The 19,823-nt window shown below is 39.1% G+C and overlaps 1 protein-coding gene across 6 annotated transcripts in view; it reads left to right on the top strand.

The window, feature by feature from the left end:
- PFKP (phosphofructokinase, platelet) overlaps positions 1 to 19,823 on the top strand; it is an 85,121-nt gene that overhangs the window by 44,846 nt on the left and 20,452 nt on the right. For 4 of the 6 annotated variants that reach the window (XM_073334465.2, XM_073334466.2, XM_073334469.2 and 1 more), the window contains exons 10-16: positions 1,061 to 1,186; positions 1,819 to 1,883; positions 6,059 to 6,128; positions 13,268 to 13,414; positions 15,056 to 15,126; positions 16,784 to 16,871; positions 17,892 to 18,044. In XM_073334465.2, the coding sequence (XP_073190566.1) occupies positions 1,061 to 1,186; positions 1,819 to 1,883; positions 6,059 to 6,128; positions 13,268 to 13,414; positions 15,056 to 15,126; positions 16,784 to 16,871; positions 17,892 to 18,044 (720 nt within the window). The remainder of the gene's footprint in view (positions 1 to 1,060; positions 1,187 to 1,818; positions 1,884 to 6,058; positions 6,129 to 13,267; positions 13,415 to 15,055; positions 15,127 to 16,783; positions 16,872 to 17,891; positions 18,045 to 19,823) is intronic. The other 2 variants (XM_073334467.2, XM_073334470.2) reach the window with 1 other exon arrangement.

Genomic DNA, 19,823 nt, shown 5'->3' with positions numbered 1-19,823 from the left:
TTTAACACTCAGTAACTACTGGCTCCTAACTCCTTGCTGATTCCATTGCCGCCTCACTATAGGCGATTTAATCCACAATTGGAGAATCACATCAAATCCAAAATTGGTCCACTGAAATCTATACTTAACATGCTTAAATTTTTCTGGTTAGGGGCCGTCTTCTATTCTACTATTTTAGGCATCCCTCTAAATGGACAAAAGAACTGGGAGTTAGACAAAAATATGGATTATGTACAGCAAAACCCTGTACACATGCACTAGAATTGGGGTGACAAAGTGTAAGACCTTGTCTCCACTAGAGTGTGTGCTGGTATAGCTATACAGGTACAGCCATACGGACAAACTCCCACCGCATAGACACAGTTTATATGGTGTTAAAAAAAAAAAGTGCTTTTGCTAGTATAGTGTATACCAGTTCCCCACATGAAAAAAGCTTACTGGTAAAAGAGTGTTTTTTGCCAGTATAACTACAACTACACTAAGGATATTGCTGGTATATAAATGTCATAAAAATAATCACACTACACAGAAGCATTACTATACTGGCAAAAGTTTCTAGTGTACACCTGGCTTTAAACTGCCTTTGCTATTCATCTTTGCAGTGCTACATATCAAAGTCACCAACCTAAATGAATGAAAGGTATAGTTTGTGGATGTGCAGACAGCATGCACATACACATGCTCAGTTATTGCTGATAGGTGCTGTATATGGATATAAGTAGGTGGGTAGATTTTAAAAAAGAATGACCTTCACTATAATGTATTTATTAATAATCGTATTTACTAGTAATCCTATTTCCTTTAGAAGAGCTGTGATTAAAACCTGACTGTGCAGTGGGCTTGACAAGCCAGCTGTGAGAGCAGTCTTACTTGTCCTGTGGGTCACAATATATTAAACATAACCAGCTGTGATCACAGTTATCAAGGAGTGATTGTTTTAACAATGTAAAGAGAAATCTCGGGTACTTCCCTGTTTCTGTGGTGGGAGCCAACTATTTTACTCCTTTTTAGTACTGAGAGCATCCCCAAATACAGAAACATCTCTCTCTGTATTTTTCAGGCAAGCCGTATGGGCGTGGAAGCTGTCCTGGCCCTTCTAGAGGCTACACCAGATACTCCTGCTTGTGTTGTGTCCTTGTCTGGGAACCAAGCTGTCCGTCTGCCTTTAATGGAGTGTGTGCAGATGGTGAGTTCCGGGAGAAGAGCCAGTTTACACTTATTCATTAACTATAGCAAAGTGCTCTAACAATCAATGGTCTGTTATTAGTTATAACACATGAATGGAACACTTAACTGTGTTTGGTAATAATGACCTCTTCTTATGTCTTTGCTGTATGTAATTACTATGTAGTTGTTTTAGGAATAATCACTGACAATGCAGTCCAACAAAGAAACATTGCTGCTTTTTTTCAGATTTGGAAACCTGTATTGTTTTTCAGTTTCATCTGAATCTTTCATTTTGCACCTTGTCTCTTTGATTACAAAATCTCCATCCATTATAGCCCATTTGCATTAATCTGGTTTCCTCCTCCGAAATTATTCAGAGTTCATCCCGATTTAAATTAAAAAAAAATTCTCCTTCTGTGGGTGTTTTAGGTGCCAATCTTCCCTCTCCCGCCCTCAAACTTGCTTGTCCTCTATAGAAATGGAAAGAAAAATATAAAAATGCCAGTGAGATGCAGGTCACAACAGACAACAAATCAATCAGGATTGTCCTTTCAGTATTCCAAATAGTAGTGCTATTTCAGAACCGATCCATTTACAGTACAGTCCTTTTTTTACTAACCTTTTATTCTATTCTTTTAATTAATTTTTAAGACTCAAGAAGTACAGAAAGCAATGGATGAAAGAAAGTTTTGTGAAGCTGTCAGACTTCGTGGAAGGTACAACACATCAAATCATACCCATCTATCTGCTTTAGGAGATACTGAACTGCTTTGTCTTCCCATTAATGTACCAGAGCCTGGGGCTGCTCAGGCATTATTCTGCATAACTAGCCACTCCCTTTCCTCCTGCACCTCAGCTTAACGCTTTGCTGAAGCACAGACAAGAGTTCAGTCTTTACAGGATTTTTCAGAAAGCATTACACAGAGTTAAACCCCAGGGATATTGTATCTAAGACTCTGCTAAATAAATGGTAATAATCCCCAATTAATTTAAAAGAGAGCACCACACTTTCTTAGTTAAGCAAACATTTAATACGCACAAAACACACTTTAAATAGGATAAAATGTTATAAATAGTATTTGGAATACTATGAATAACTTTTAAGGAAAAGCTCTGAGACAGTAAATCTGCTGGTACCTTGTACAGACCTTCCCCCTTTTGTTTCTGTTACAAATATTCAAATATAAGGTTTCAGCATAACATTTTCTGTTCGTTAGCACACACATCAAAGCACATTCTGCTCTGATCTTCTCTCAGAGATGATTTTGCAGTCTTTATGATGTGACCATGGTATGTTGTGAGCACGAGAAATGGGAGCATCTCAATCCTTTAAAACACTTCAGAACCCTGTCATCAAATGAACAGTCGGGGGATCTCCACAGCTAGCAGGAGTGCAGCCTTCAGGTTAACAGCTGACTGGTCCTCTCAGTCTTTGGTAAAACAGTATCTTGTATCCAAAGTGGCACAAGGATTGGGACTCAGTCCACATGGCAGATGCGTGCTTGGTCCTGTGTCAATCAGCCACTGAGTCCACAGGTCTGTCTTTAACTCCTATACTTTTAACCTTCCCCACCCCGGCACTCTGATTGGCTCAGTTCTCAGAGGGTGACTAGAGTGTGACCTGCCCGGTGGTTTGTGCACAATGAGAACTTCCTACAGAGCCTCAGAACCAGCTACTGAGCATGTTAGTTTAACTGCCACATCCTGTTCTACAAGTTTCTAAGCCCTTCTAGCTGAATTGCTCTGTCCTGCTCATTGCATGTGTGCAGAGATACAGAATATCCAACCAAGATCTATGTCTCTTCTCCACTGCTTTTCTTCCCCTCCTAAGAGAAACTAAGTCAAACGCTATAGTACCAGGCATGTGGGTTACATTGACACTGGCTATTTTATTTTTAAGTAATGTCGTTAATTATATTGCTAGTAACAGTGGTAGAGGAGGTTTCAGAGGAGTAACCTAGAAAGGACAGTTATAAAAGTTCATATTCCTATAATTTTCAAAGACAAGAAACGATAATTAACTGCAGCTTGCTTTAAGACTTCAACATAGACTTTGATCCTGATGTAAGTCTACCATTCAGGCGGGAATGAGTCAACAGGATTGTTTGTCTGAGGTGACTGATAATGCTAGTGACTGAATATGTTTGCTTATGCATAAAATTTGGAACCAAGTACATCGTGTATTAGGGTGGGTGGGCCTAGTAAAGGTAGTTTGGTTGTTTTATAAGCACTGCATTAGATCACTGCAAAAACAGTGCAACTCTATTAAGGATTTGTGAAAGTTAGTATAAGAGAAACAAATCAATTATTGCTTCAAGTTGTTTAATGACAAAACACATCCTTACTTATCTGTAGTGCTACTTTGCCTGTTAAATTTTAGAGGGATCTTAGTGACCTTCTCACTGTTATTTTAAATACTTTACATTATTTTCAGAGTTCTAGACTTTTCATCTTTCCAGTTTTTAAGCTGTTTTGCACCTGTGATTTAACGTTACAAACAAACAAATTATTCCTGTTAAGTGTCTGAATTTGGAAAGTCACTGTGATTGTGGTTAAAGTGGGTGAATGCTACCTGATAAAAATGTGTTTCCTTATGTAAGTCAGTATACTCAGTTGTAAATTTATATATAACGAAGATAAGCACTTTAGAGAGTAAGATACAGTCATTATCACCTTTAATACTTTTCAATAGCTTTTGTAAATAAATAATATTACCACAGTATACTCCCTAGGTGTTCCCTATACTAAGTCATATTAACTTCCAGTAGTTGCAAAGATAACATTGTAAAGTTTTTAAGGTCAGCCACTGTAACTTGAGTTGCAGTCTTTGGTATTATTTACTCTTTAGTTTAATAATGTTGCCCTTTTGATCTGAGCAGCTAGTCAATTTGGGGCTCTGTGGATGTTCCAGTTGGGAATAGAAATTGGTGATAGAAAGGTATTGCTTTGATGTAGTTTTGGTTATTTACAAAGAACCTACGAGGTCCTGCGTCTTTGAATGCAGAAGGAATCGAATAGCCAGAAACAGCTTCTTTTGCTCACAGCGCCAAGAGCATGTTAGTCAACCTGCATCCCTGACCCCCAAATTTCTCCTTGGATTTCTTCTAGGGTCGGGCGCAGTGCTTTCAGCTGCTCCATTAGGCTGTATCTCTCTGAAAGCAATACTAAGAAAAAGCTCTTGGGCAGGTTAACACTCCATTTGTCTTAGATGGGGGCTTATGTTTACAGTTATGTTTAATGAAGGGTGAGTTCATACCTATCACTCTCAATCCCATAACAAAATTTCACCCAGCTCAGAAGAATAACTTCTGTTGAAGAATGTGCATCTTCTAAACTAAAATCCTTAGTTTCCTTTTCTCTTCTGCAGACTAGAAATAGTCATTGTCTAAAGAAAAGGAGGACTTGTGGCACCTTAGAGACTAACCAATTTATTTGAGCATAAGCTTTCGTGAGCTACAGCTCACTTCATCGGATGCATCGGAGCTGTAGCTCACGAAAGCTTATGCTCAAATAAATTGGTTAGTCTCTAAGGTGCCACAAGTACTCCTTCTCTTTTTGCGAATACAGACTAACACGGCTGTTACTCTGAAACCAGTCATTGTCTAGTCAGGGGCACCTCCTGAACCAGCTTAATTGCTGTAAGTTTGCATCTTGCCATTCAGTTTTTGTGAGGCAACCTTACACCCTCATTCATGTCAGTTAGGGGTGAAAGTGAAGCTTCCTGTTGCAGCTCTCTTGTAGAAAATGTAATAGTGTTTGGCCTTAAATTTTCTCCTCTCTGGTATGACAGTGAAGTCTGGCCATCCTGCTGCTTTCCATTCACACATATTCAGGGCTAAAAGTGATTAGCAATAGGAGACTGATCCTCCTTCCATCACTAAAAAGATCACTTCTGATTGTAAAAAAATTATGACCCTGTATGTGCTTCTAGCAGGGACCTTGTCTGATACTAGCAGGTAATGAGAACAATACTAACAACCCCTTTCATCTTTCTAAATCATCTCTGTAAAATCAGAACTCTGGTTTTGGGAGTCTATAATGTGTCTAAAAAGAACAGGAGTACTTGTGGCAACCTAGAGACTAACAAATTTATTTGAGAATAAGCTTTTGTGGGCTAAAACTCACTTCATCGGATGCATGCAGTGGAAAATACAGTAGGAAGATATATATACACACAGAGAACATGAAACAATGCGTGTTATCATATACACTATAATGAGAGTGATCAGTTAAGGTGAGCTAGTACCAGCAGGAGAGGGAAAAAAAACCTTTTGTAGTGATAATCAAGGTGGGCCATTTCCAGCAGTTTACAAGAATGTGTGAGGAACAGTAGGGGGAAAAATAAACATGGAGAAATATTTGTTTGTTTTTGCATGTTTATTTTTTCCCCCTACTGTTCCTCACACGTTCTTGTCAACTGCTGGAAATGGCCCACTTTGATTATCACTACAAAAGGTTTTTTTTTTCTCTCTTGTTGGTAATAGCTCACCTTAACTGATCACTCTCGTTATAGTGTATATGATAACATGCATTGTTTCATGTTCTCTGTGTGTGTGTGTGTGTGTGTGTATAATATATATATCTTCCTACTGTATTTTCCACTGCATGCATCCGATGAAGTGGGTTTTAGTCCATGAAAGCTTTTGCTCAAATAAATTTGTTAGTCTCTAAGGTGCCACAAGGACTCCTGTTCTTTTTGCGGATACAGACGAACACGGCTGCTACTCTGAAACCTATAATGTGTGTGACTTCTATTTGGGATGCAGAGTGCCAAATTTAGCAACTTGTCAAAACTGCATAGACAGAGAGATCCTTATTAGTTACAAAAACACATATTTTCTTCAAAGAATTTAAAAACTACATAATGAAAATATTGTTTTTCCTTCTTTAGGAGCTTTGAAAACAACCTTAACACCTACAAATTATTGTCTCACAGAAGACCAGATGCAGAACTTCCAAAGGTAAGTCATACCATTTGAATAATTAAATGAGCTGTTCTGTTTTTCTGCCCAGTGCACAGAATAATTTTTGTCTGGAGCATTTTAACAAAGAAATCTTAAAACAATATATTCAGTTTGGAATTTAACAACTGTTTCTCTAAAAATAACCTTGTACTGTATTTGGTATAATTAAAATAAAAACTTTAATGAAAGATAGAGGCTTGGTAGGAGATACTTTGAATTTCATCATAAAATTGGTATAGAGTAATAGTCCTTTAAAGCCAAGTAATATTCTTCCTAGGAAATTCCTTTCAAAGGAACTTACCTATCATGGTTATATCTATGGTGCCTGTTGCTGTCTATCTATGAGCTAGTGCCTCCTATTATGCTCTCTTATACTGCATGGCATGGAAGGATGCAAAAGCAAAGTACTTAGATTTAAAAGAACCTGAAAGTCTTGGTGGAAGGGGAGAGGGCACTGGGTAGGAGGATTCTTCACCTCAGCATCCAACGGGCAAAACGGTTTGTGAGACCTCAGTGTGTGCGGCTAGAAGGCTAGAGGGTGGAGTTAGGGATCAGCAGCTGCATATGCCATGTGGGCCTGATCTAACCATTCATTCATTGTGCATAGATTAGTGGTACAATGATCCTGATTTTCCCCTAGTTTACGAATTGTTCATAAACCAGTCTTGAGCCCTACCAGTATATTCATTATTAGGAAGCGTTCACCAAACAGACACTTAACAGGAATAATTTGTTTGTTTGTAACGTTAAATCACAGATGCAAAACAGCTTAAAAACTGGAAAGATGAAAAGTCTAGAACTCTGAAAATAATGTAAAGTATTTAAAATAACAGTGAGAAGGTCACTAAGATCCCTCTAAAATTTAACAGGCAAAGTAGTACTACAGATAAGTAAGGATGTGTTTTGTCATTAAACAACTTGAAGCAATAATTGATTTGTTTCTCTTATACTAACTTTCACAAATCCTTAATAGAGTTGCACTGTTTTTGCAGTGATCTAATGCAGTGCTTATAAAACAACCAAACTACCTTTACTAGGCCCACCCACCCTAATACACGATGTACTTGGTTCCAAATTTTATGTATAAGCAAACATATTCAGTCACTAGCATTGTCAGTCACCTCAGACAAACAATCCTGTTGACTCATTCTCGCCTGAATGGTAGACTTACATCAGGATCAAAGTCTATGTTGAAGTCTTAAAGCAAGCTGCAGTTAATTATCATTTCTTGTCTTTGAAAATTTCAGCCTGTGTGTTATTCACAGTTTGTTCATTTTAACTATTCTGTTTTCATTATTTCTGATTTGTGGTGTAGGATAAATCACCTAAATCACCTGTTGTTGTTTCTTCTTCCTGGTTGGATGAGTTGTATTTTTTTATGGAAGAACGATGTGAATAATGCTGTTCCAGTATGACATTCTGAAGAAAAAAAAAAATCAGATTAAAATTAGGGAACATTCGCATGCATACCAGGTGGCCACCCACAAATGTTGTGAACAGCTAATATCATGACCCCCACATGCAGTGCAAACAAAACATGCCATTTAGTTTGCAAAAAATACTGGGGTGGGGGAGAGCGCTTGTTACTGCTACTTACAATGTTATTTTAAGTCCCTGGCTTCTGTTCCCCTCATAGGAACGGATAGTAGTGTATGTAAGCCAGTCAGTGTGCTGCTTTGTTCCCCTGTAGTGGTAGCTGGGCCAAAGAGGTTGTCCTTATACAGCCTAAGCTAACAGAGGTGAGACTTTTTGCTCAGGCAGTAGAGGCTCTATGCATTTAAAACCAGAGGTCCCAGGTTCAAAACCCATTGCTGAGGACCCATGCCCCAGGTGTGGTATTACAAATGCAGTTGCAGACCGCCAAACAATGGCATCACATCCACAAACCAAGGAAAGTACTTTGCATGGAAGCCTTGAGATCCCCAAAATGTGGGCCAAGATTTTCCATGAATCCTTGAGCTCTGTATCATTAGATGGCCATACCTTCTCTGTAATGTTTACTAACCCTTTCTCCACTTAGGTTTTCTGTCATATATGTTCTGTAGTCTCAGAGGGGGAGGGATAGCTCAGTGGTTTGAGCATTGGCCTGCTAAACCCAGGATGCTCCGATGAAGTGAGCTGTAGCTCACGAAAACTTGTGCTCAAATAAATTTGTTAGTTTCTAAGGTGCCACAAGTACTCCTTTTCTTTCAGTGGATACAGGCTAACACGGCTGCTACTCTGAAAACTTTCCATAGTCTTTGGAAAAATGGAACTGCTAGAGTATAAACTTTCTGGCTTAGATTTATTGCCATTTATTCTTAGCCACTGGCCAAGAGTTTAAACATGAATACAGAAAATATTGATTATATATATAGGAACTGAGAAAGTATGGCAACATGCAAATAGATAAAACCAGGAAGAACTTATGCTTTAAAGGAAATCAGGCAATGAAGGAAACAAGAAATATAAAGTAGAGACAATTCTACAACTAGAAACAAATAAAATGGCAGAAAAAAACCCAAACAGGGCAGAGGAATCTTTAGGCATAAAGGCCAAGAGTTTCAAAAATAGGAGCCTAAATTAGGTTCCAAAATGCATATTTAGATGCCTAAATCAGTGGCCTGATTTTCAGGAGTGCTGAGCGCTTAGTAGAATCTGTTGATTGTAATGGAAGCTGATGGATGATCAGCACAGCAGCTTTGAACAACCAGGCTATTTATTTAGATACCTAAACATAGGAGTTTAGCTTGAGGCTAATATTTTTTTTTAAATCTTGGCTATAGTCTTGCTGTGTATTGTGTATGCTGTGGGTGTTTTAGGTTGGCCTGTACTTGTTAGTAACTGTTAGGATTTGATCAAACAAGTGTTTCTGGTTCTGTCTTGTAAGTGTTAAGAGGTTTTGGATTTACATTCTTCGGGTGCTTGGCAGTTTAAAAATATCCAGAAAATGGTTTTTCACTAAAGAGAAAAAATGTAAATGAACTATTGATATACTATGTCACAGGAGTTTATATAATTATTGTTGTCTAAAAGCAAACACACATAGAAAACTAGTCAAACTTACTGGGGAAAAAAAGATAAGAACAGGGTGGAAAAAAAGAAGCAAGAATAACAAAGCCAAGAATATAGTAACTTAGTGACCTGTTACAGAAAGAAAAATAACTAAAAAATCTATGGCAAGATAATAATCCTCAGCTGGTATAAATCAGCATTGCTCCTATACTAGGTAAGGGAATCACCCTTAGTATTCTAGTGCAAAATAAATAAATACAAATATTTGTCAATGTCTAAGTTTCTTGATGAATATTTTGTCTCTTGAGTAACTGATCAAATTTTGAGTATTATCCCATTTATACAGAGAACCCTTACATTGTAGGATTGTAGTTACTATCTCGTTACAATCGTGAGGTTGTTAATTAGCAGAAAATGTCTGTAGGAGTAGCCTGTTACTTAAAAATCTTTCTGTTCTCTTTAACAGGATGATCTCTCATGTAGTGTACGTAATTATTTGCACAGTGACTAATCTTAGACAGCTCAGTAACCTTTGTAGGTTTTGAGACTGTTTTACTTTTGCATGGTAATGAGATTTAATTTGCCTTTTAAAAAAAATTATTTTAAACTTGTGCTCAACAGCTGGATGGTAGAATGTTCAGGACCGGTGCTTCAGTTTTGCCACAGAATTATTTATATCAAGCCTTTTTCACCCCAACCCCCCTGAATTTTAGAGTTTGTGCAATAACTCTAAAATGAAACTTAAATTGACTTCTGTAAAATGAAGATTACATAATGTACTGATAACCATTTTTCTGTAGAAACTTTTAATGCTTATCTATCGTGGCATGTTTATCCCAAGCCATACCATGTGTATTGACAGAGGGTTATAAAAAACAGGGGGCCTGATCCTGCAAACTCAAGTAGGCTCCTTGCATGATTTAAGGGCCCAGTGCTGAAAATTTAATATTGATATAAAATACTAACGAAGAATGAAGAGGTCAATGGAGAATAAAAGCAAAGAGCATAAGATCTGTAGATATCTGAATTACCATAGTGTTATCATAGTTTTAATAACTTAATGACGCTTCTTAGTCTTGGGAGCAAACAAGTGTCCACCATCTAGTTCCATTGTCTAGGGATGAGCAGTGGTAAGGTGATTTATTGAGTCCATTCATTATTAGATGAATATAGAGGTGATGTCCAAGAAAAATTATCTTTTTTTGATTTCCAAGAGGTCAAATAATAAATTCCTCTACTAGCTATTCTAGTCTTTAAGTATCAGGATGCAAAATTCTGGCAATGGGGCAACAGAAATATCCAAATGTTACTCGCCATCAGCCACATGTAAGCAAAAAGATTTAATGTTTCAGGAGCCACAGCCATTCCATTTTTAATAGCCACAATATTATATAAGATTTACCAATACCATGTGTGAAGGCTTAGTCATTGGGCAAATTAAACATCTCCTTGAAGGTAGCAGAAGAAAATTTAAATATCAATTTGCAGTACAAAACTTTTAATAAAAGTTGCCCCCTTGACGTCCCCCCCCCGGACTCCTGCACCATCCAACCCCCCCTGTTCCCTGTCCCCTAACCGCCCCAGGTACCCCTGCCCCTGACTGCCCCCTGCCACCTCATCCAACCCCCACCCCTCCTTCCTGATGGTCCCCCAGGAACCCCTGCCCCCGTTCAACCCCCCTGTTCCCTGCCCTCTGACCGCCCCAACCCCTATCCACACCCCCGCCCCCTGATCTCTATCTCGAACTCCCCTGCCCTCTATGCAACCCCCTTACCATGCTGCCTGGAGCACTGGTGGCTCCAGGAGCTCGCAGCCCCACCTCCCAGAGCATTGCACCAGAGGCGCAGTGAGCTGAGGCTGCGGGGGAGGGGGAACAGCAGGGGAGGGGCCGGGGGCTAGCCTCCTGGGCCAGGAGCTCAGGGGCCAGGCAGGAGGGTCCTGTGGGCCGGATGTGGCTTGCGGGCCATAGTTTGCCCACCTGTGCTTCAGATACAGGAAAATTAGACTCTTCACTACAGGCAAACACAGTCTGCCATGCACTGTCACACTCTATGGCACAATGGCCGGGAAATAACACTGCCCATGCAATATTTGAATAAATACCATGATTTTTGTTAGCAACTGTTTTGGTTTTTACAATCTGTAATCTTTAGAAAAAAAACCAAAATGTTTGTTCTCTTTTGGGATTGAAAATGGAAGAGTTTCCTCCTCAGTTAGGCCATTGCTATGCCAAAATCCAGGCAGAGCACTTTAATGCATGCCATTTTAATGTGGAGGTGCTGCTGAATGTGATTAACAAATTGCTTAAAGCTCAATGAGTGCTGCCACGCAAGCTCAGACTATTTTGCATTTTGCTTCTGCTGTTCACTAGCACTTGAATGCTTCACCCTTACTAAATGTAAAATAACATGGCTTACCTTCTGGAGAAGTTAAACTACGCAAAGTTTTAGTTCTATCCTTATTAAGATTTTTTTTGCCAGTATTAATTTCAACTGTGGAAATACGAAACCAAATTCTATGTATTATGAATATAGACTTACTTCTTTCATTTAAAAGTAATGGATCATATTCTTGACTGGTGTAAATCAGCATGGCTTCATGGAAGTCAATGGAGCTGCACTGATTTACACTGTCTGAGGATCTGGCCCAATATCTAAAAGTTATAATTTAATGATTTTTTGTTTTTAGTACAACTTTCAAGGAAAATAACCAGTGATTAATTTGTAAAGAACACTTCTCTATTTCAGGTACTGCTTGTTGTAGAGAAGACTTGAGTTGAGTAGAGTTCTATGAACTAATGGTTAAAATTAGTCAGAAAGATGTTTTGCTAATTTTTTACTCAATAACTTGACTTTTTTTATCCTGATAAAGCTCATTTTGACTTGTCATTTCCTTTAGCACTTACAATGGAAATCATAGAGCTGTTTCTTTAGGAAAGAATCCGTGGTCTCAGTTACACCAGTCTGAAGTAGGAGTAACTCCATTGCAGAAAAGAATATTTGCTGTTCCAAACCTGGTGTGAGGTCAGAATTGGACCTTGTATATCTGACCTATAAATGAAAGGAACAGCTTACAACAACATTGTGTGTATTTGGTTACCTGAGGAGTACTGAATATGCTTTCCTGTAAAGCCCCTTACAAACAATTGTTTTGACATAACCAAGGTAAATTCATAATTAAGCAATGTAAAGAGGGACTTTGACACTGTTAAAAGCATGTGTACAAAGCACAAATTACCTGATAATGTTCTGTTTCCCTTTATTATAGCAGATCTTGTTTTATTGAGAGTTTTTCTCCTTACAGCCCAGCTTGTTCTCTGCTCTGATCTTTAGTGAAGTCATAAACCTCTATCTGATGTTGTAGCCTTAGCCGTGAAATCACTGCAATGTTACATGTTCATTATCCTGACTTCACTGTAGAATTGAACACAGAGACATTCTGAGCTCTGAAAGGACTAAACACCTTTACCTAAATACATTTAATTCCAGTCAATAGCAAACATTACATACCCAAAAGTAGTTTGAGTTGTCTAAATGTGATCTCTGAACTGTAATCCCACTGCAAAAGTCTCTTTCAGTGACCGTTGTTATGGTATCTTGCCTGCATAAGGATTTGGCAGACATTTTAATTTGAAGGTGATGTCTTTTCTGTTCCATGAGTCAGCTGATAACACATGCTTAGTGGTTACGCCACTGGACCAAACCATGTCCCTTCACACTCTTTGCCTTGCCTACTTTACGGGGGTTTTTTGTTGCAAATTTCTGCACTGATATTATGACACCAAGTGGATAACTGAGGGTTTTTTTTGTCATAGTTTTTGACCCTGTTAGAATGAAAATACAAGACCCTGAGTGATTTGATCTTCGAGTCAAATGTAGCTCTTGGTCAAAACTGTTTAAATTTTTTTTAGAAAAGCTAGATCTTTTGTTCCTTTTCTGATTGTTTCTATATGTTTTTTTTTAAAATTTGATGATGATGTGCTGAAACCTTTTTACCCACTTAAATCTAGAACAGCTTTTTTAAACTTTTGAAAACTGCTTTTGATCTTTTTACGATACAGTTGCTATGTAACATTAGAATATCTGTCAGTCATTTCACTGTTGTAAATTCGATCTAACAATTGTTTTCTCTTTCTTTTGCAGACTAATTTTAATGTGGCAGTTTTAAATGTAGGTGCCCCTGCAGCCGGTATGAATGCTGCCGTCCGATCTGCAGTAAGAGTTGGCATAACTGAAGGTCACAACATGTTTGCTGTCATTGATGGATTTGAAGGCTTTGCTAGAGGCCAGGTTAGTACGAAATGACTGTATTTAAAGTGCTGTAAACTGTTTTTTTTTTATTTTTTATCTTTTTGTCATATTTCTAATGGAAATACAGAAATGACTGTGATATCATTCAGTGAACTGACTCCACAAGGGTTTTTAAATTTAACTGCTTATATATAGACACACCTAGTTAATTCAGATTGGAGCTGTATACTTTATTGCCAACAAATACATAGATCATATTATAAATACATAGATCATATTATAAATATATAGATCACGTCACCTGTGTATCTCTACCATTGCTATAGAGACTAAGGATGTCTTGACGCAATATATGGGTGCTGAACACCAGCAATGGAATTCCCTTACAGCTCAGAACCAGATAGTTAGGTCTATGCATTAATATTCAATTCGAGATCATTTGGTTAAGTATGGTTAAGCACCAAGTCTCTTTCCTGAGCGGGTACAATTTCGGAAGAGTGACTCTCTTGTCTGAGGGTGCAAAATTTATGCCAGCCATTGAAACACAGTTACAAATCTGAATAGTTGCACTGCTGTCTCACTGCCGGCGCAGTCCAAGTCGGCAGAGGCTCAGCCTATTTAATTTTACGCCTGCAGCTATTTTTTCACTCCGACACTTTTGCAGGTGTAATATGTGTCTGCAAACAAGCAGCCCTGTATAAGATGTACCTTTAAGAGCATCCTGTCTTAGGTTAACCCGGTCTGAATTCTTTTGCCTCCTGGATATCTTGGATGAGAAATTCTCTGTATAAGAGGTTCATTGTTTCTGCACAGAGGACAGCTTTAATGTGACCTTGGCAGGATGTTGAGTGTTTGGCAGACTGCCTACATTGTACTGGCCTTTGGAGTATGAAGCATCTGGAGATAAACAGACAGGCTAGATAATAGCGAGATAACAGACCAATCACTGAATCTGTTGTCATGTTTGTGCCTTATTATCAGATATACCCATTCAGTGGAATATGCTATACTATACAGCAACCAAGTCCTGAGATTTGTGACATGCTGTATTTTTGAAACCCTGAAGGACTTCTCTTTAGGGCAGACACAGGTTAGTTGTTTTTCAGAAAGTGGGGATAGGTCTGTCATGATACTTCCCTTCCTCCATGTCTGAGGCAATCCATCAGCTAACCTGGTCTCCCAAGGAGAAGATGGATACAGAGTTTGTCATATTCCACTTTCTAGATCGGCTGGAGGATGGGGATGGGGGTCAGGTCACAGCAGAGTGAAAATTGGTCCTTCACTCGCTCAAGAGAAGGAACAAGTTTGGGACCTGGCTTTGGATTCTTGCATTATACTATCACAAAAGGTAAGGGGAGGAGATGAGACGGAGGGAGGATGAAAGATAAGAGTTGAGGAAAAAGATGGAGGCAGGATTCATAGAGGAAGAAGGAACAAATAGACAGAGGTGAGCTAAGGGTAAAATTTCAAGGGAGAAAAGGGTAAAATTTCAAGGGAGATTAAATTAACCTCTTGAAACTGAGCTGTGGGATTTTTTGCCAGGTCTCATTTGTGGTAGCTCCCATGATGCTAAATACCTGTTCCAAAAGCTTTACATTAAACTGCATCTGTTGCATGACCAAAGATGTAGCATTGGGAAAGTTACTTACGGGAACCTCCTCTTTTTAACTTTATTTGTAGATAAAGGAAATCAGCTGGGGAGATGTTGGAGGTTGGACTGGACAAGGAGGGTCGCTTCTTGGCACAAAACGGTAATATCGTAATTTTGGCTGCGGTCACTTTACCCAAGTAGAAGAAACAGTGGCCAAAACGTACCTTTTAGTGAGCTCAGAGGTATATTAGGGGTTTGTGGGGCCTAGACCAGAGCAAGTGGGGGGCCACTCCCCAGCCCTTCCTCCTGCAGTCCCCCCCCCCGCCGCGCGGCCTCCTTCCCCCATCTTCCCCCCCTCATGCTCCTGCTGGGGAAATGAGGTTGGGGCATGGGGGCTTCCCCCACTCGTCCAGCGCTCCTGCCAGGGAGTGGGGTTGCGGTGCAAGGGTTCCCTTGCACCCTGACAGCAGCGCCAGGCAGACGGAGTGGGGCAAGCCTCTGTGCCCTGACCCCACTCCCTGGCAGAAGAACTGGGTGGATGGGGGGAGCAGGGCAAGCCCCCGCGCCCTGACCCTGCTACCTGGAAGGAGTGCCCCCATTTTTCTGGGGCCCCTTGGGCACCTGCCCCATTGGCCCAGTGGCTAATCCGCCACTGAGTGAACTGCATGTGCTGTCTTTACTGTACATTTATGTATTGAAGCTTCTTTTGATTTTTGAGAATTTACCTGACATCTCTTCTCTTTTAAGTTCAGGGTGTTCAAATTCAGCATTTTGTGGTACTAATGGGTTTCCATCAGTGGAGACAGAATTAAAACAGTCCCTTGTTGTGTATCATTGCTTTAAGACACTTATGGCTATTGCTACAGAGTATTGTAGGAAGTTACAAGAAGCGTGGTTACATGGCACGCTCTAGACTTATGATACACAACTTGTGAATGCATTGCTGTGTCCATGCAGACCCATGTTATGTCTATATGCATGGAACAGCCTGTGGAATCATGGCTTTATCTTGTGACTAACACATTCTTTCAACCCATTTACCTAAGAACTTAGTCAGATTTTGCATATCTGATTATCCTATTTAAATTAATTACCTCAATAAAGTTTAGGACTGTTGGTCATGGGGAAACATTACATAAAAACTATTTGCTCCTCCATGGTTTAAAAGAACAGAGGGAGAAGACCGACTAAAGACATAATAGACTAAGTTTATTTAATTTTTGGGGTGGATTTCCAAAAAAGTCCTTTCCTGGCTTCCTTTGTTACTGGCTGTAATTGTATTGTGTAATCATCTCAATGTAGATGAGAGCTAGAAAATAAAGTCTTTCTATGGCTAAGGCGACGTCTATACTACATGCGAGGGGTGTGATTCCCCTGCTCAAATACACCTACTGGGCTAGCTCTCATCGAGCTGGAGTGCGTATAAATGGCAGTGTAGCTGCAGTAGTACTGGGGAGTGAGTAGGGCAGAAGAGGCATGGCTTAGGCGTGCCAAATACAAACCCACCTGAAACCAATGAGTACCTCCTTGGCATGGTGAACCTGTGTCTCCACTGCCACTGCTCATGCTACCGTGGCTACACTGATACTTATACTCACACTAGATTGATGAGAGCAAGTGTGAATATGGGTACATGAGCAGGGGAATCACCCTGCCCTGCCAGCTCATAGTGTAGACATAGCCTAAGTGTGTAAAATATAGAACTTTTCACTATACTGACAATTTAACAACCCATCCTACCAAAACGAACAGGTATTGTCAGTAATATCCATAGATATTTGACCTCTCGTCTCCTTTCGATTTAACTATTTTTTTAGTACCCTCCCTGCAAAGTATTTGGAGAAGATTGCTGACCAGATGCGCACTAATAACATCAACGCTCTTATGGTTATTGGTGGATTTGAGGTACATTACCTAGTTGTTCTGTTAACTTGTTAGTTGGAGTGGAATTGAAACACACTACACTCATTTTTAAGCATCAAAATATTTTCTTTTCCCCATAACTAAAATTTTGCTTATGTTGAATTTTGATATATGGAACAGAGCGAGAGCTTTTGAGATAAGAAATTTTGGAGATGATCTATGTCTCTGGAGCTTTGGAATGCAGAATAGTTGATAGTAAGTGTAAAACAAAATACATAGTCCCCCCTCAATTAAAGGTAAGACAGCAGGGTAGAACAGATTTTCAAAATAGCCTAAGTGACTTAGGAGCACAAATGCAAATGGGACTTGTGTTCCTAAGAAATGTAGGCACCTTTGAAAGGCCCCACAGTAGTCTTTAAATTATAATAAAAACTGCACCCTGGCTTCTTGTTTAAGCCACTCCAGTTCATATGTTCAGTTCATTCTAATATATTTTAATTTCTGGATCAATAATCTAGAAATGTATTTTTATTTTTGGAGACAAGGATTTTAGTCTTTTCACCAAAATAACTTTTATTTCATATAGGCCCTGATTCAGGAAAGCATTCCTTTTCAGGAAAGCACGTAAGCATATGTTTAAAATTAAGCACGTCCTTAAGTGCCTTCCTGAATGTGGATGGATTTATGTGCCTGCATAAGTATTTTCCTGAATCAGGTCCATAGCGATGAGATTAAGGGAAGTTAAATGAAAATGACTATGATATTAAAATGTATGTGAATCTGATCTATACAGTAACATTTTCCTATTATCTAGAGCATTGGGTATGTATAAAATATATATCTCATTAAGAGTGAAAGAAGTACTTATTGTTTGTCTCAGATTTTAAATGTGTGATATTTTTAAGTATTTTTTGTTAGATTTTAGTGGTTCCTTATTATCCCAATGTGTGATGTGTGCTGTGGTAAAAAATGGCTCTCCCTGTGGCCTCATCCATGTTATAATTCCACCCTTGTCCTCTTTTTATCCCTTCTAATTGTTCACACCGTGCCTGTGCCCAACAGGCCTACCTGGGACTTTTGGAATTATCAGCTGCCCGTGAGAAATATGACGAGTTCTGTGTTCCAATGGTTATGGTTCCTGCAACTGTATCCAACAATGTACCGGGTTCAGATTTCAGCATTGGTGCAGATACTGCTCTGAACACTATAACTGATGTAAGTCTGTTCAAGTGTGCGTGCTTACTAACAAAGCATTCAAGTTAATGCTGATTGAATTGGCTAGAAGTGGATATTTTATAGACCAGAACATTGGAAACATAATCTGCAAAATGGTTTGGTGACTGCATGCAAGTGACACTGAACTGAAAAGTCCTGGTATACTTCACTTTTTCCAACCATTTTTCACATGCACTGTATAGAAAAACTCCATTTTAATTTTATAGATTTTTTTAACTTTTGGATTTTGGAAAGTAATAACATGACACACACACGCACACGCGACAAGGCTGGTGAGGTAATATATTTTATTGAACCAGGACTTGAAGAAGAGCTTGTCGCTCACACCAGCGGAAGTTGGTGCAATACAAGAATATCACCTCACCTACCCTTGTCTCTCTAATATCCTAGGCATGATGTGGCTACAATAACACTGTATACACACAAGTAGTCTTTCCGGCATACATATACAGAGGAGAGGGGAGAAAAAAAGAATAAAGCACCACCATCAAGCCCAAAGTCAAAAACTAGTGACAGTTTATGGCAGTGTAGAAGAGGAAATCCCTTCTCTACACCAAACATTAGAGTGTACCCAGTTACAATAAACAGTTACAGGGTGTCCTTATATATTGCAAAGATTCGGGTTTATTTCTCAGATATTTCTCCAATAAGTAGGTATTCTACTAATGCTCTACTTTGCATCGGTTTTCACTGCAAAAGATGTGAGGGAAGATTCCCACACCAGAGCAGTTCTTTTTAAGTGACAAATCTAAGGAACTGTAACAAAGAACAGAATTATCAGACACATAGATGAACACAATGTGTCAGGAAAGAGTCACCATGGCTTTTGTAAAGGGAAATCATTCTCCACCAGTCTTCTGGAATTGTTTGAGGGGGTCAACACCATATGGCCAAGAGTGATGCAGGATATAGTGAGCTTGGGCTTTCAGAAAGCCTTTGACAAGGTCCGTCACCAAAGGCTCTTAGGCAAAGTGAGCAATCATGGGATAAGAGGGAAGGTCCTCTTATGGATCAATAACTTGTTAAAAGATAGGAAACACAGGGTAGGAATAAATAGTAAGTTTTCAAAGTGGAGAGAGGTAAATAGCAGAAAAATATCTTGGTGTCACTCTGGATAGTTCTCTGGAAATATCTTCTCAGTGTGCAGCAGCAGTCAAAAATGCTAACAGGATGTTAGGCACCATTAGGGAAAGGATAGATAATAAGGAAGAAAGTATCATAATGCCACTATATAAAGCTATGCTATGCCCATATCTTGAATACTGTGTGTAGTTCTGGTTGCCCCATCTCAAAAAAGATACATTAGTATATAGAAAATGCACAGAGATATTACATTATTACACAAATTATTAGGGGTATGAAACAGCTTCTAGAGGAGGAGAGATTAAAAAGAGTAGGACCATTCAGCTTAGAAAAGAGACCATTAATAGGGGATATGATAAAGGTCTATAAAATGGTGATTGGTGTGGAGAAAGTGAATAAGGAAGTGTTATTTACCCCTTCACATAACACAAGAACAAGGGGTCTCCCAATGAAATTAACAGGCAGCATGTTTAAAACAAACAAAGAAGTACGTCTTCACACAAGGCCAAGTCAACCTGTGGAACTCATGGTCAAGGAATGTTGTGAAGGTCAAAAGTATCATTGTGTTGAAAAAAAGAATTAGATAAGTTTATGGAGGATAGGTCCATCAATGGCTATTAGCCAAGATGCTCAGTGAAAGATAGTGACTTTCAAGTCACTTTTGAAAATGGGACT

This window comes from Lepidochelys kempii, chromosome 2 (assembly GCF_965140285.1).
Source record: "Lepidochelys kempii isolate rLepKem1 chromosome 2, rLepKem1.hap1, whole genome shotgun sequence".
NCBI lineage: Eukaryota > Metazoa > Chordata > Testudines > Cheloniidae > Lepidochelys > Lepidochelys kempii.
This window is presented reverse-complemented; position numbering and strand designations above follow the sequence as displayed.